This window comes from Nyctereutes procyonoides, unplaced genomic scaffold (genome assembly GCF_905146905.1).
Source record: "Nyctereutes procyonoides isolate TBG_1078 unplaced genomic scaffold, NYPRO_anot_genome, whole genome shotgun sequence".
NCBI lineage: Eukaryota > Metazoa > Chordata > Mammalia > Carnivora > Canidae > Nyctereutes > Nyctereutes procyonoides.
The window spans coordinates 6,860,493-6,878,391 of NW_026575036.1; the positions used below are offsets into that span (position 1 = coordinate 6,860,493).

The window sequence follows — 17,899 nt, forward strand, 5'->3', positions numbered from 1 at the left end:
GTATCTGCTATCTTTGAGGACTTTTTTCACCAGCTATTTTTAGCGTTATGACTTAGAACATAGGCTTTGAGGTTAGACTGGGCTTTTTTGCTTTCCCCACCTGTTTGGCTGTACAATCCTGATCAACAAACATAACTTTTATATGCCTCAAGTTCCACATGTATAAAATGATAGTAATAACAGTACCTGCCTCACAGAATGGCGGTGAGGATCAAATGAGATAATCCATTTAAAAAATTCAGCAGCTTGTCTGACACATACAAGCACATACTAAATGTCAGCTACTATTATTTTTTATTTTTAAAATTTATAAGGGAAAAATCTGTGCCATGGGTCTTTTTACTTCTCTCGATAAGATAGGTGCTATGCAGTAGAAATATAATGTGAACCACAAATGTGAGACACATGTATTTTAAAATTTGTTAAAAGACACATTTTTCAAGGCACAAATAAACAGGTGAAATCTAGAAATCTATGCGAAGTTGTATGAAATCCAGTTGATTTTTTTTTGAAGGAAGCTCCATATTTCATGTGGGGCTTGAACTCATGACCCTGAGGATCAAGAGTTGCATGTTCTAACAACTGAGCCAGCCAGGCATCCCATGAACTCCATTTTAATAATATATTTTAATCCAATATATTCAAAACATTTCATTGGATAACCAATATAAAAACTATTAATGGTATCTTTTACATGTTTCTGTTAGTACTAAGTCTTTGAAGGCCAGTGTGTATTTCACACTTACCACATGTCTTAATCTGGACTACCCATATTTCAAGTGCTCAGTAGCCGCATGTGGTTCTGGGTTACCATACTGAACCTGGACTATGCAGGTCAAAACATGAACATGCTGATGCCAAACCCAGAAATATCATCTGCTTATCAGATACACAGTTTTCCAAAATGCCTTCTCCTAACAACTCTGAGTCCAACCTAAAGCCATCTCCAGGGCAAAGACCTATCTTCTGCCCTGGGCCCTTAAATGGGGTAGTCTCAATGCTTATGCTTTCAGAGAAGCAGAAAGTCATGGTTTGGACAACTAGAGGAGAAAAGAAAGATAGATACGGAGGATAATAAAGATGCCAAATCAGAACATGTACCACTATTTCCAACATCCATAGACAAACCTATCATTCACTGAATATTGGTAATGAAGAATATATATTTAGGAATTATTAAATTTGCAGGATACTGTTTATTTATCTTTGAGAGAAGGCCAGAGTCACTAGTATACCCATGCATTTAGAAAAAAAATAAACTTAAGGTTAATGAACTGGGTATTTTCCTTTCAAAAAAGATTGAGTCTTCAAAAACCATATCACAGATGCTAAAAAAAGTATTTGGCTCTAAATACATAAATAGAATGATATAAACATTGCCTTATTATGCTAAAATAATGGTTACTCAAGAAATAAAAATAAAAACATGGAAAAATCTTGGCCAATAGAAATAAATATATGTGATGCTCATTTCATTAATCCAAATTCTTTTTTGCTTGAGAAAGTGTGGTGTCAATTATAAGAGCAATGATGCAATTTTCAAAATGCTCTGGAGAAATTAATCTAATCAAGAGTGATGAATAAATCACTTCCATAAATAAATGCTGTGCGCTATTTTGGTGCATGAAGGCTTCTTACTTTTAGAAGCCAGAGAAGTTATCTTTTGAAGTTCTTTCACAATTTTCAGTTGTAGTTAACAAAATTAACATAACAAAGCAGGGAAGAAAAATTAGTTACTGTTTAACAGAACTAAGAATCATTCTACTAGAGTTCTACCACAGGTTGCTGGTGTTTTCCCCGTGCAAAGCCTGGGAAGAGGAGTTGGTCCCATGGTAATTCATCCTACCCATGGCCTTCTGTATTCCAATGGGGAGGTATCTTAGTGGCCACCTCCTCATTAGTGGTCTTGAAATGAAGAATAAGTGAAAGATACAGAAGTCTATAGAAAAGTATTCAGTCAATGTAGGCAGACAAGAAAGAGAACCTAATTTTTTTTATTAAAGATACAAATTATGCTCAAATCATCTTCCAGGTATAAACTAAATGGGGCCAAAAAAAAAAAAACTAAATGGGGCCAGTCAACAATACCATGCTTCATGCAGAAGAGAGAAAACTAGTCTTTTGAGTAGGCAAGGGTCTGCTTCCCTCCTTTTACTTGCTCGTTTAAGGACAACAGGAACTTCTCCTCCGCCCGCTGGCCCTACCCAAATATCTCCCTACCTTCTCCAGTGAGAAAATTCTGGAAATTTTAGAGAACTGTTTTTCAAGATAGCCAATTCTCTCATCTATTAAACCATTCACACTCTAGGATGAATGACTCAATCAGGTAACTCTCCTTGAGGAGGGAGTTCATTGGGAAAGTGAGAGAAAAGTGGCTTTTTCTTTCCTTAGGCCTAGTGTATGGAAGGTGGGCCCTGATGGGAGTCATTTTCTGCCACATTAAACAAGTGCACTTCAAGGAGTGCTCTTTCTCCATGCATCATTCACTAAAATGGAAGCATCAGCAAACACTCCATACATAGCTTCTAGTATTCAACAGTTAAGCCTAAATAATTCTGTAAGTTAAAAACTGCGATCTTCAGGGCAGGTAAGGAACATGCACAGTATTTTTAAGGACACTTACAACCTATTCCCAAGGAATAGTGAAATTGGTCCTTAGGACAGAGGTAAATCTGATTCTCTTGCATTTACATATTAGAAAATTATACGTGTGCCTCATTCAGTATCAAACATAACTGAAGCAGGTGGTTGAGCTGATTGATGTGAGAATGCTCTGTAGGTAGTTCCCTCACCACACACCATCCCCACTTTAATCACTGTGTTAGCCCTGCCTGACTGAGGGGATTCCCCCTAAGATAACTACCAGAGAATGGGATAGTTGGCAGAGTAGCTGATGACGGTCTACTTGTTGGTCATCACCAAAGTGGAAAAGAGGCCATTCTTGTGGGCGAGCAAGTTTGGAACAGTGTCACACTCCACTAAAATACCCTCAGAGAAGACTAAAACAAGACCTGCATCCAAAATAGAAGAGACACGGTGCTGGAGAGAAAAGAGAAATGGAAAGACAAGAATCAGCAAGAGGGAAAATGTCCAGGTGATTCATTTAAAAAAGTTCTTGTGAAACATTAAGCCTAACTGTGAGCAAGAATCCATCCATCTGCAAAGAGGAAGAAGAAAATCATGGTCTACTTTAAGTCAGCTATTACAAATACAAAGATTTGGGCAATTCTTCAATTTGATTGGTGCTCGGAGACAGCATCTGCCTCAGCTGTGATTTATCTCACAGCTTCCTTCCTTTTTTAGATAAGTGAATAGAAACCGAAATTCAGTGTAAGCAGTAGCAGAACTGGCAGTCCTGTTGAAGAATTTTGCTTCTAAAACTGCTCATCAGATGATTAGATTATTATTATTATTATTTTTTTAATTTATTTATGATAGTCACAGAGAGAGAGAGAGAGGCAGAGACACAGGCAGAGGGAGAAGCAGGCTCCATGCACCGGGAGCCCGACGTGGGATTCGATCCTGGGTCTCCAGGATCGTGCCCTGGGCCAAAGGCAGGCACTAAACCGCTGCGCCACCCAGGGATCCCAGATGATTAGATTATTGAAACGCAAATTATCCTATATGAACTACCATCTGTATCTAGTGAAAAAACACAGGCATTCCTGCTGGAATCCTTAGAGCTAGGATAACCCATCATTGTAAATTAGGAGAGCTAGTTTGGGGATAGTTTGGGGAAAAAAACAGTTTGGGGGAAGAAAAGATAATAAAAAGGCTTTCAGAGCATAGCTGTGTTGTTTTGTACAGATAAAGAAGCACTGGCAGAGAAATATATAATTCAACATATGGATATCTGAATTGCTCCAAAATAAAGATTATTTAATCTTGGAACAAAAACCAAAGAGGAATAAATCAGCCCCATCTCCAATACTTACAGCTATTGTAACAACGGTGCGGTCTGCAAAAGCCGTCATTACCACTTTCTGCAAAATGTTTTCCTGCCAAAAAATAAATAAATTAAGTCTGAATTTTCTCTGGACTCCATTCTCTCACCATACTATTTTGTCCTTGAGAGTAAAGTACCCCATCCCCAGGCCCAATCCCTTCAGAGAACTCCCAGCTCCTGCCTTCTGTGTAGGTGCAACAGGGAGTAGTCCCTGAAGCAAGCTTCTGCTGGGTTCTGGACACATCTTCAAAAGGCAAATAAAACTCAGTGATCAATTCATAATGACTGATAGATTTGGTACCAGGGAACTGAAAGGGGAAAATGAAATTAAATGGGCATGGAAATGCTCACTTGAGTTATGTCACAAATAGTAACGAATAAAACCCTAAGATGGGGTTAACTTTTGGGTCAGAAAAGGAAAAAAATAAAATACATGCTCCAACTTTGGATTTTGACTCATAAAAGAACCATCCAGGCAAAAACCATTTTTATTTCCACCACAAAATGTTACCATTATATTTTGAAAGATATTCTGGGTAAAGATTTTCTCTCTCTCCTAGAGAAAAACTTGTTTCCTAAGTCTGAATTCCTGTCAAATGGCCCATTGCCAATTAATTCATTCTCCCTTTCTCTCTCATCTCTACTGAGGCTATATTATAATAAGCCCAATATTCTAAGTCCTTAGCAATTAATACTAATTTTGATGTAGTTATGCTTATTTAGTGAATTGGCTTAATTAGAAACTATTTTATTGCTTTAAATTCTGTTAACTTTGAGAAGGATATATAGCTTTGTATAACTGATTAGTCTTAATAAAAAGAAATGATGTCAAATTAGCATCTCCATATATAATAGGCTGTTAATACACAAACTGTTTCACCTTTTTTGGATATTTTTTTACCCAATGTAGAGTGTTCAGCAAGAGAGTATCATGTTTGTGGATTTTTCAAAATTTTTATCCTTTCTGATGCCAAACTTTTAATATCAAGTTAACTTGTATAAGAACAACATTGATTGCTAGTGCATACAGTTTGTGGTTTAATGTGACATTTTCTCCACTCAATCACAGCCTTCTAGACAGATCCTTCTTGGCATACTTAACAGTTTTAAATAACTTCCTTCAAAAGACAGTTTCTGGCTTGCTACCATGAACACACTGAGAAGATCATTATTAATTCTAGTGAATCCTTCTTCTTCAAATTGCTTTAGAAAATAATGATTGATTTTTGGTTAGGAATTTCTATTAAATAGAGATTTAAATACTTCATTTTATAACTTCCATGGCATAAGCCTTGAACATTTGAATACAGTACAGTACTCTCATCAACTGAGCAGTGGAATTTGATTGTTTTAAGCATTATTAAAAAGTGATGGCAAATTAATTTTATGTACTGGCAGTAGGAACTCCTTTAAAGCTGTCATGTCCCCTTATTGTGATTCTGAATGTGCTACCATCAGTTGATTAAAGAGATAAATGAGAAGATACTCAAAACAACGGTACTGAGGACTTTGCACCCAATGGAGAGAAAATAAGTTGTAATTTTCATGTGCATTTCTCTAACTCTTCAATTTAAAAAGTGCAGATAATGCACTCACTGTGGCCATGTCAATGGAAGCTGTTGCTTCATCCATGATGAGAATGCTGCTCTTGCGGACAAAAGCTCTAGCAAGGCAAAACAGCTGTCTCTGTCCAACACTGAAGTTCTCCCCACCTTCGGTGACAATTGCATCTACATCAGAGAGAGAAGCAAGATTTCATTAAAATGGTACTAACATTTTCGTTGAGCAAAGTAGGGAAAAGTAGGAATGTCCTACAAGAGCGTGCTGGATCTCACCGTACTGCTGCAGAGATTTCATATTAGAAACGTGAAGAGGAATTTTACTTTGGAAAAATGAAGATGATCCTGAGCCATCCTAATTTTGACAAAAAGTTGTAAATTACCTCCTTATAGTAGGACATAAAATACTGGTAAGCATTTTGAAGACTGGAAAACCTCAGAGGTTTCTCAGATCAGACACGACATTCTTGACTCCCATATTCGTTCTCTTTTCATCATATACTATCCCACTGAACTGTAAGCTCCACGTGGTTAAGGACCAGGTTTGTTTTTGTTCATCAGTGTATCCTCAGCACCTGGTATCTGACATAACAGCTGAATAAAACATTGTTGTACAGATAAATGAATGTCACATCCTCACTGTCATTTTCACTTTTTTTTTTTTTGGATTCCATCCACATTTCATAAACTGTCCTACTGTGAGTTTAAGATAAATTCTGCTTCCAAAACACCCTTTTATTAAAATTCAAACAGTTTGTAGTAGGGTCCTGGGGGTAAATTTCTATTGATTATATTCTCATTGCATTGAATTCTTAATGATTTTTTAATGGTTGGGTGCTATGCCTTTATTTTCCAATTTTTCATTTACATAATAAATAAGGAGGGTGCTAGAAATGATGAATGTTCTTCACCAGAGTTGGCCTGAACCAGATCTTTTTTCTTTTTCTTTTTTTAGATTTTATTTATTTATTCACCAGAGACACAGAGAGAGAGGCAGAAGCACAGGCAGAGGGAGAAGCAGGCTCCATGCAGGGAGCCCGATGCGGAACTCGATCCCGGAACCCCAGGATCACGCCCTGGGCGTGAAGGCAGGCTCTAAACCGCTGAGCCACCCAGGGATCCCCAGATATTTTTTTCTTAAATATTTTATTTATTTATTCATGAGAGACACAAAGAGCGGGGCAGATACACAGGCAGAGGGAGAAGCAGGCTACCTTCTGGGAGCCCGATGTAGGACTCTATCTCAGGATCTCGGAATCACGACCTAAGCCAAAGGCAGATACTCAACCACTGAGCCACCCAGGTGTCCCTGAACCAGATCTTTATCAAACAATTGATGTAATCTTTATGTAGAGAATGAGCATAAACAACATTCAATTACATAGTGTAAGTATAATCACCTGTTGCATACGCTGTACCATAACCCTTGAACACGGTGCTCATAATTCAAAACAGGTTCATACGTCTTTTGTGTTGAGTGAAGAGGACTAAAAAGTCATAATTGCCTGTATTCCCAATTACTAAAGATCTAAACACCACAGGAGAAGGGTCGGTATGCATTATCAATTTCTCAAGTAGACTTGCTGGGCTTTCCAAGCAAGACATCAAAATTATAATGGGAAAGTTCATCCAGATCCCTGGAATTTCTCCCACAGTCTGACCCTGGCAAGGTTAATAAAGCTATCCTTTAAGACATGGTATCTCATTTCTGTTTGTGGGATGCCTTTCCCTTAGGACTTAATTAAAATCACAAAAGGTATTGTTTCTGAGCAGGCCCTCCTTCCCAAATAAACTTGGTGCTATTTTGTGAGCTGTTTTTTTTTTTTAAATACCAAAACAACACAATCAATATGGCAACTACATATTATGTATTAAAATTAGAGTATCGGGATCCCTGGGTGGCGCAGCGGTTTGGCGCCTGCCTTTGGCCCAGGGCGCGATCCTGGAGACCCGGGATCGAATCCCACGTCAGGCTCCCGGTGCATGGAGCCTGCTTCTCCCTCTGCCTGTGTCTCTGCCTCTCTCTCTCTCTCTGTATGACTATCGTAAATAAATTAAAAAAAAATAAAATAAAATTAGAGTATCAACCAACTCTTATCTTTCTAACTGCTTTCTTAAATGAGTTCAGATTTTAAGAAAGCAGAAGCCCAAAATTAGGGATATTCATCATTTTTATGAATTAAAGCCTGCATTGTATACGTTTTGTTGTTTTCTTAATCATGTTCTTTCATTATTCATGTTGTTACTTTATTCTGTCATGAGTTATTTGCCAGAAATTGTCTCTCTCTGGGACTAAATTTATATCAATGATTGTTTGAGTATGGTTTATCCCTTACAAGGGTAGCTAAAAGTGAGATTGCAGCAAGGTCATAGAACATAATATCTTCACAAAATTATGTCCCATAAATATAAGGAATAGGTAGGTCCTCCTGTCAACAAAGAAAATGGCTGCCAATGTGGAGAAACTGCCTACTCCTACATGGTATTGATTACTCTGAACCTAGCAGCCTCTTCAATCCTCTTACGCACTTACTGGGGGTCAGGGGTCATGTAGATCACATGAGTAGAATGACCACAAGGAAATATTCTGATTCAAATGACCTGTATTACTGGAGCACCTGGGTGGCTCAGTCGGTTAACGACTGACTCCTGATTTCAGCTCAGGTCATGATTTTAGGATCTTGAGATTACACTCTGCACTCAGTGTGGAGCCCATTTGAGATTCTATCTCTCCCTCTCCTTCTGCCCCTCTTCCCCCTTACTTGCATTCTCACGGGAATGTGTACTCACTCTCTTTAAAAAAAAAATAAAACAAATTTACCTGTACCACTAAAGATGAAAAGACTAAAGAGTTAAATCTACTGACTGGGATATTATGGAATGTTCATATAGAACAGAATTTGTTCTAAGTTTCATTCAATGCAAAATCATTAGATTTTGAAGTGTCCTAATGATCTTTTGGAGATTATTTTAAATATAAGGGAATTTAGCATGCATTGTGATTCTAGCCTAAAACACAGAGATATATAGAATTAATTGCATATGTAAAAATAAATGTATTGTCTAGAAAATATACCTAGACCTCCAGGTAGGGATTTGACCATATTCTTCAGCTGAGCAATTTCTAGAGCTTCCCAGAGTCTGTCATCAGTGCATTTACACTCTGGATCTAAATTAAATCTGTAGGGGAAAAAAAATAAGTTGTTTAGTCAATAAATAAAAATAAAGGAATTTTTACATATGTTTGCTTATTGCTGTTCTTTCCTTAAAATATAAGTCATATTTATTTTGATTATTGCTATATCCCTTGTACCTAGAACAGTGCTCAGGATAGAGCAGGCATTCAGTTCATGTTGAGTGAATAAATGAATGACCTTAATGTTATGAAAAATTTTTTCTGACATATAATTAGTAAGATTATATGCAAGATATGACATAATAAAATTCATTATGTGGATTTATCCACTTTCATATTACATTTACTGTAACCTGAATAGTATCTAGCAAAGTGTTTTACAGAACCGACGGTTATATGGGAACATGTAATGTTACTTTAGAAGAACCATGCTGCACCAACCACAATACTGGTCTTCACAATAAATCTAATCAGACATATAAATTCACTATGGCATTGCTAAATAACTGGATACATCTGCAACTTTTAATTAAAGTGGTTTTACAGCTGAATATTGAGTGATCTTACATCTATTTTCTCTTCAAGACAAAAGGAAGTGGGAGTACTTCTTTGTAATTAAGGTAGAGGAGGGGAGCAAGAGAGAACAAAGGATTGATGCAATGAGAGACATGACCTGATGGATAATGCCATAGCGGACTTTGGAGTCAAACTTTATTTAGAATTGTGGTTCTACCACTTACTAAGTGTATAAACTTGGACAAGTTAGAGCTGCTCTTAGGTTCAAAATTCTCATCTGTAAAATGAGGATAATAATATGTACACTAGAGCAGTGCTTTGAGGACTTATATTTAAAGCAATATATTTAAATATAGAGACAATATATTTAAAGCACTTAGCAGATAGTAGATACCAGATACCGCCATTCTTTTTTTCTTTCTGTGGGAAATCATAAACTAGATACGGAGAAGATTGTAGCAGCTTCTTTAAAGCAATTTTGGCTGAAAGAAAAATTGTGAGAGATGAGGGAATCAAGGGATTAACTGAACTCAGTATCTGCTGAGCCCAAGCCAGATGCATAAGTGATAGGCAGGATATCTGTAGGACAGAACACCTTAGAAATGTCTGCCAAGAATCACTGCCCCAAGTACAGAGGAAAAAGTAACTTTTGTGGAGTCAAACTGAAAGAGCAGAGCTCCTGGAAAAACATAAAGGACTGGCTTCTGTAGGTTATTTTAGCAACTCTAGGGTTTCCCAAACCAAATTGTTGGCCAGAATATTTCATTTTATCATCCTGATAATGTCATTCACACCCACCTGAAAAATTGTTCTGAGTAAAACCCTTCTAAGAGCCAAAAGGTAAACCCTGAGACATACGGGTTTCTGTTGAATACATCACCCACCTAATAGAGCCACTGAATAGTATTGGATCCTGCAAAATGATTGAAAGTCTAGAACGTAGTGTGTGCAGTGGTAGTTTTGAAATGTCTATTCCATCAATGACGATCTTTCCTGTTAAACAGAAACAAAAAATTACAGGCATGTAGTAAAATCAAAAGTAAAATAATATTCATTTACAAATTGAAAGTACTTTCCTACTTCAGGGTTGCAACTCAGAAGATGAAGCTTTCCATTTAGGTTACAAACATCATTATGCATCTCTAAGAAAAATATACATTTTGGTGATATTGTCTCTTTCTTATATATTTTCTCTTAAATAGATTCTTAGTTCTTATTCAGTTTCAATGGTTCATACAAACCAAAAGTACTTTTTCTCTTTAACAGGTCCTCTTCCTTCCAACATTTCCTAGTTCCCTGCTTTATTTTCCTTCTCAAGATATTCTTTATGCCTTTACCTATCTTTTGTTATTGTCTCTCTCTCCCAACTAGAATAAAAACTCCTTGAAGACAGGGACTTTTGTCTAAATTATTCACTTTTATTGATTGAACAGTACAGAATATTGCAAATAAGAAATGAAATTCTATGACATAGATACCAACTTTTAATGAATTTCTCCATAGTGTATTTAGATTTATTAGAAACTTGTGCAATCTTGATGTCTTTCCCTCAAGTTGATAGGTTATTTTATCATACCATTTTGTGCAAAGATAGTACTGGCATACGAAATGAGCCAGGCAAAGAATGCCAAGTGGAGTCTCTTTTCCAGCTAGATTTAGATGCAAGAGGAGGCAAGGTGATCAGCTCAAAATTTCATTCAGGAATAACACACATTATCTATTAAAACCTGAATAGCTTAATGCTAAACAAGAGAATCAGTCATTGATAGTCACATGGGGCCTGACATCACATTTCTGGATTCATGAGGAAATGGCTAATCTAATACATTCAGTTATAACTATAGATTTGGTTTTTTTTAATGAAAAGTGTCATGCCTTTGGATCATGTAACTGACTTCTAATGCAGATCCACTGAAAGTCTGTAAAGCATCTGTGTATTACTACTAGCCGTGGAAGAGCAAGCTGCTAACTCAGCGCCTGATGCCCACTCTGCTCCTGAATCTAAACCCCAAAGAGACTGCAATTACTGTAGATCATCTCTGTTGTTCATAAAATGACCTCTTCATCTCGCAGAGCTGTTGTATAGATTAAATTAAATAATACAAACTGTCAAGTACAATAAAAATGTGAGGTACAATAATCATCGCAATCATTTCAGACAATAATATGAAGCACTTTCTTGAGCTAATGATCAGGCACATTGCTGGAGCCCCTTTTACTCAAGATGGTTTATGTGCTGGCCTATTTATAGTCCACTTGATAGACTAAATAATGCGTCATATTTCTTCTACAGCAAGGATTATTTCCATGTATCATATTATTAATAATTTTGTGGATGAGTAAATATTTTTGTATACTGTCAACATGTGCTTGGCACTTTGCAGGTTACCACCCCACAAAATGTTCAACATCATTAAACCATGTTATTAAGATGACGGTAAGAGTCGTGCACCTAAATTAATAATGCAGATCACTTACCTCCTTGTGTTTTTTTCCTTTGATGGAAATGGATGTTTTTAGTTTGAGCAAAGCAAGACAGTCTTCCTTTCTCTCCCTTCCCCTTGAAATGCCACCTTCATCTACTGTTATTCAAAACGGATGGCTTTGTTTTCATTTTATCAGTTTGTTAGAATTCTTTAACAACAGTCTCTAGGGGATCCTGGGTGGCTCAGCGGTTTAACGCCTGCCTGCAGCCCAGGGCTTGATCCGGGAGTCCGGGATCGAGTCCGGGATCGAGTCCGGGATCGAGTCCGGGATCGAGTCCGGGATCGAGTCCGGGATCGAGTCCGGGATCGAGTCCGGGATCGAGTCCGGGATCGGGCTCCCTGCATGGAGCTTGCTTCTCCCTCTGCCTGTGTCCCTGCCTCTCTGTCTCTGTGTATTTCTCATGAATAAATAAATAAAATCTTTAACAACAACAAAAAAAATCTCTAGAGGGGAGTTTGGAGCTAATAATTTTTTAAAAATTTTATTTATTTACTCATGAGACACACACACACACAGAGGCAGAGACACAGGCAGAGGGAGAAGCAGGCTCCATGCAGGACTGAATCCCCAGGACTCCAGGATCACGCCCAGAGCCAAAGGCAGGCACTAAACCGCTGAGTCACCCAGGGATCCCCTAGAGCTAATAATTTTATTAGCAATTCTATGTTTATTCTTCTAGACTATTTATCTGGGACACCTGCCTCAATCCATGGGTTGTAGGACACAAAGTCCTTATAAATATTTGCTTTTTATTTCTGCGGGATTAGGTAAATCGATGTTGCATTTTTTTTAAAAAAAAGATTTTATTTATTTATTTGACAGAGATAAAGCGAGAGAGCACAAGCAGAGGGAGCAGAAGAGGGAGAGGGAGAAGCAGGCTCCCCACTGAGCAGGGAGTCAGATGTGGGCTCCATCCCATTACTCTGGGCTCATGACCTGGGCAGAAGGCAGGTGCTTAACTGATTGAGCCACCCACACGCTCCAGATGTTGCATTTTTTCTTTCTTTCCTTTTTTTTTTTTTAAGATTTTATTTATTTATTCACGAGAGACACACACACAGAGAGAGAGAGAGAGAGAGAGAGAGACAGAGACACAAGCAAAGGGAGAAGCTCCCCTACAGGGAGCCTGATGCAGAACTCGATCCTGGAACCCTGGATCATGCCCTGAGCCAAAGGCAGATGCTCAACCACTGCCCCAGATGTTGCGTTTTTTTAACGAAAAGCACCATATAGCCAATGAAAAAAACTTAGTGACTTACCATCAAATATATCAACCATTCTGAAGAAAGCCAGAGATAATGATGACTTCCCACTGCCAGTACGACCGCATATGCCCACCTATAAATAAATATCACCCAGAGAGAAAAGGACTCAGAAAAAAAGACATAAAATGTTCAAAAATTTTTTTAATTTAGACAAGATACCATGGTGAGACTGCACCTCTATTTAAATAATTATAATAAATCCTCATTCTTTTCTTAGGTCTCTTTTCTGTATCATAATTAAGATAAAAACAGAGTCCTCACCAAATGTTTAATGATTTCATTCTAACTCTTTTTTATGTGGTTGTGTTGTTTTCCCTTAATGGCTTAATTTTTGCATTTAGTATATAGTGAGCCTAATAAATAAGTATTTGATTTTATCTTAGAAGTGATGATTTTATAACAAAAAGACTGACTCCAATTTTTATGCACATTTTCTCTTTTTAAAGTAGCTAAAAAAATCATTTTGGGACTAAAACTAGGACAAATGCTAAAGTTATGAAGGGGATGTCTGATATGGCTATGAGCCAGAAGCCAGAAATTTGGAAAAATACACATATAGTTGATTTCCTTGATCTTTATGGGAGACTAATAAACAGCAATACATCTTAGAGAACATGTATTTTATCCTGCTTTTTTCTCTCTTTTCTCTTTTATGTAGATAATTTGACCTCTAAAGTATAGGGAGTATTATGCGAGCCCAGTGAGATTGTACTTGGCTTAATGTCTCAAGAGCTTAGGTAGTGACCTAGTGGCTCCATCCACTGATTTGTATGAAACAAATGGCAGTGAATTCCATACCTTTTGCCCAGGTTTGATGTAAGCCTTGACGTGTTTAAGAACAGGTTTCAGATTATTTTCATATCTGACACACAGGTCATGAATCTTGATCTCTCCTTCCTGTGGCCAATGTTCTGGAACTTGAGAAGGGTCTAAGGGGTGAAGGTGGAGTAAGGCAAGTCAGAGAGAAAAGGAGAGAGGGAGAGGAAAGAGAGAGGAAGACAGAGGGAGAAAGAGGGAGGGGAGAGAGAGAGAGGGAAAGGAGAGGGAAAGAAAAGAGAGGGAGAGAAAAGGGGAGAGAGGGAGGGAGAAGGATGGAGAGGGAAGGAAGGAAAAAGAAGCAGGAAGAAACATACAAATACTTACATACATTTATACATACAAACATATACATTTTTATAAATTTAAAGTAATACTGAACCAAATTCTGTATCTTTTTAAAATTAAAATTACACTCAGAATAAAGGCCTATTGATTATGAACTTTCAAAACAGTTTTTTTGTGTGTTTGTGTGTTTTTGAAGAATGAGCTATCATGTCTTTTCTGCATTCCATCACTTGATTCTATTGAAGATAGTTCATCTCTGAATTGATTCATTTGTTCAATCAGTCAGTCAGTCATCAAACGTTTGATCAAAGACGTGAGAGGTGTTGTGTAAGATGTTGGGATATGGAGATGAAAGACATGCCTCAAAGTGTTCCTTTTGTCCGGGGGGAAGCATCAGGATCTACAATACTGCATAGTACATGGTGGAGTCCAACCCAAGGTGCTCTGGGAGCATAGATGGTGGTAACCTGAGTGTGCCAGGAAGGTTTCAAGAGAAGATGGTGCCTGAGATGAGTCTCAAAGGATAAGGGATGGGGAGATTGGTTTCAAAAATATATGGAGAAAATAAAGATAGAAAGAAACCATAGCATGTTGTTATGGCCCAGAGTAAAAGGCGTGTGGACAGATGATGAGAGAGGAAACCAGGTAGGTTGACAAGGATCGACTAATGAAGAGTCTAATAATCTTAGCTAACTTATCTGGATTTTGTCCTTGAAGACCTGGATAGCTACTGAAGGATTTAGGCAAAATAATGTATTTTAAGCATGAAATTTGAATTTAAGAAAGATCATTCTGTCTTCAGTATTGAATTTCCTGCCAATCTTATCTTTTTTTTAAAAGATTTTTTTAACTTATTCATGAGAGACACGGAGAGAGAGAGAGACAGAGAGAGGGAGAGAGAGAGAGAGGGAGAGAGAGGCAGAGACATAGGCAGAGGGAGAAGCAGGCTCCATGCAGGGAGCCCGATGTGGGACTCGTGATCCCAGGATTCTGGGATCATGCCCTGAGCTGAAGGCAAATGCTCAACCACTGAGCCACCCAGGCATTCCCCTGCCAATCTTATTTTAAGCAAAGCTAAGAATCTCAGTGAGTAAGATCCAAGTTTCTTGATAGCTAATTTAATATGATCTTGAGAAAGAAGGACACAATAGTTCATAGTATAGGTTGGTAATGAGTGTAATAAAGTCCAAATACTTTAAATTTTTTTAAAAAAATATTACTAAATAATAGCTACTTGGAGTCTGGTTGTATCACAAACTTTTCAGGCCTAAATAGTCATATCGTTTCAGGTGTAACTCATAAAGCAAAGTCAAGATGAGAAGAGATTCTCTGGATGTTAAAGTGGAAAACAAAAGCAAAAATAACAATATGTCTGACACACAACTACTATTATTTGTATAAAACAAATATTTAAGTGAAACAATATAATATTCAGAACAATACCCATAGTGCCTTCATAGTTCTCAGACTCCATGGTCAAGAAACTGTTCACTTTCTTCACTGCCCCCATCTGGACCTCCAGGTCAGCCAAGTTCCTCACAACCCAATTCAAATAATTGGTTATCTGTGTCAGGTGACAAAAAAAAAAATACATTTTAAATGAAGTAACGATCTTTGTAATCACTGGAAATTTTAGGATAGGATGGCTTGGACACTTAGTGTACATCATATGGTACAATTCATAAGTGCTGCAAGATATTAGAGACCAGGGAGAGTGTCATGGGCTCAAGTGGGCAAAGGCGGTGCCCACTCTTCTTCAAGGGTCCTCACATGTCAGTGTTTTTAAACTGTCCTCTGATTTCCCTGTACAAGTTGTATGTACCTCTGTTTGCATCTATCTTGTTTATATTTGTATTCATTTTAGTGTCCCCAAATAGGTTGTGAACAACTTAGGACAGGGATCTCAGCCTTGGGAGTGTGCTCCCTGTTGTTTTTGAGGAGTTTCTAAAAATCAATTTGCATTATCAGAACTGAATCCACACTGCCCTAAAATGCAGCCAATTGGCTTTGGGCCCCCATCTCCTATTATTTGCAAGATGTCAGGTAGTTATGAGTGTTAATCTGTTCCTTTTATATCCATGAATAAGAGTTGATGATAACTATAGTACCTTCACCACTACGTGAAAAGAAATGTTTTCTTCCATACCTACCGTAAGTGCGTACAGAAGACCCAAACCCACCAATCCAGAATTGGAAGAGCCACTGATGGATGCAATAGATGCAGTGAGGACAATGCAAGCTCCCAGATAATCCTAGAAATGAGCAAGAAAAAATGTTAAAGGATTTTCCTTGAGTTTTTTTTTTTTTTTGAGTTTATTTATTTATTCATGAGAGACAGAGAGAGAGAGGCAGAGACACAGGCAGAGGGAGAAGTAGCCTCCCTGTAGGGAGCCTGATGTGGAACTCAATCCCAGGACCCCAGGATCATGAATTGAGCCAAAGGCAGGCACTCAACCACTGAGCCACCCAGGCTCCCCAATTTTACTTGAGTTCTTAAACAAAAGAGCCCAATCAATTTAGAGAGGTGATCACTGAAACAGTACATTACTTCTTGTGTGTCCTCTTAAGTTTCTGAGGAAGACTACCTAAGATATGGGTGAATGCCAACTCACCATATTAGGGCTGGAGTGGGGGTAATTCAGTGATATAATGCTCTCATTATATCTATACAGAAATGGATTCAGGGAAGTTAAATAACTTGCCAGAAATTCAGCTGCAATTTGTGGCCCAACCAGTGTCAGAAGTAGGATTTCTTGGGATCCCTGGGTGGCGCAGCGGTTTGGCGCCTGCCTTTGGCCCAGCGCGCGATCCTGGAGACCTGGGATCGAATCCCACATCGGGCTCCCGGTGCATGGAGCCTGCTTCTCCCTCTGCCTATGTCTCTGCCTCTCTCTCTTTCTCTCTCTGTGACTATCATAAATAAATAAAAAAAAATTAAAAAAAAAAGAAGTAGGATTTCTTTTTCTCCTCCCCTCCCCTGTGCCCTCCTTCCTATCACAATAGGTTGCCAGACAAGTAATTATTTAGGAACTTGATTTACTACCTTAAATTTCCTGTATGCTTATGTCTGGGTTGTGATCTAGCTCCCTTATGTGATATAGTAAGGGCTCTGCAAAAATTTGCATCTGGTTAACTTGTTGAGATTCATATCTAAACTGTCAAATATCTGGGCTCAGAGTCTGGGACATTAAATCTCCAGATTCCATATAAATAAGAATAAGGGTTACATGTGCTCATAAATGGGAAATGTGGGCCTCTCTTAGAGCATTTGAATTGTCTATGGCTCAGTGATAAACTCTTTTGTGAAATTTCAAAAAATCACTGAGGGCCAGTCTTTAACTCAAATAAGAAACAGGGCACATCTGTCTATCTTTATTTTTTTAAAGATTTTATTTATTTATTTTAGAGAGAAAGAAAGAGCACAGGGATGGGTTGGAAGTAGGGGTGCTGGAGGAGCAGAGGGAGAGACAGAATCTTAAGCAAGCTTCATGCCCAGTGCAGAGCCCAACACAGGGTTTGATCTCATGACCCTGAGATCATAACCTGAGCTGAAATCAAAAGTCAGATGCTTAACCCACTGAGCCACCCAAAGGTGCCCCACATATGTCCATTTTCGAATACTACTTCCTTCTCCATTTCCTGGCACTCTTAGCCATTATTATGTCTTATCATTTGAAAAAGAAATCTTAAAAACTTTTCATGCTGCTAAGTCCTATGTCCAAGAAACTGGAGGCATTTCAGGCATTAGTACTTCTAGAACTCTTTCAAGTCTCATCTCATGTGTGATCTTTCTAGCTAGATATGTCTCTGATCTCTCAAAAAAAAACAACTAATAATTAGGTGATAAGACTTTAATGATTAGTGTTTAACATACTGGAGTTAACAA

At 38.0% G+C, this 17,899-nt stretch overlaps 1 protein-coding gene across 8 annotated transcripts in view; it reads right to left on the reverse strand.

The window, feature by feature from the left end:
• Positions 1 to 17,899, reverse strand: part of ABCC9 (ATP binding cassette subfamily C member 9) — a 149,626-nt gene that overhangs the window by 3,707 nt on the left and 128,020 nt on the right. For 6 of the 8 annotated variants that reach the window (XM_055318744.1, XM_055318743.1, XM_055318746.1 and 3 more), the window contains 8 exons: positions 16,164 to 16,265; positions 15,457 to 15,577; positions 13,708 to 13,838; positions 12,904 to 12,982; positions 10,042 to 10,150; positions 8,582 to 8,685; positions 5,543 to 5,676; positions 3,936 to 3,998 (listed from right to left, as the gene is read on the reverse strand). In XM_055318744.1, coding sequence (XP_055174719.1) covers positions 3,936 to 3,998; positions 5,543 to 5,676; positions 8,582 to 8,685; positions 10,042 to 10,150; positions 12,904 to 12,982; positions 13,708 to 13,838; positions 15,457 to 15,577; positions 16,164 to 16,265 — 843 coding nt within the window. Of the gene's footprint in view, positions 1 to 2,863; positions 3,040 to 3,935; positions 3,999 to 5,542; positions 5,677 to 8,581; positions 8,686 to 10,041; positions 10,151 to 12,903; positions 12,983 to 13,707; positions 13,839 to 15,456; positions 15,578 to 16,163; positions 16,266 to 17,899 lie in introns of all 8 variants that reach the window. The other 2 variants (XM_055318745.1, XM_055318740.1) reach the window with 1 other exon arrangement.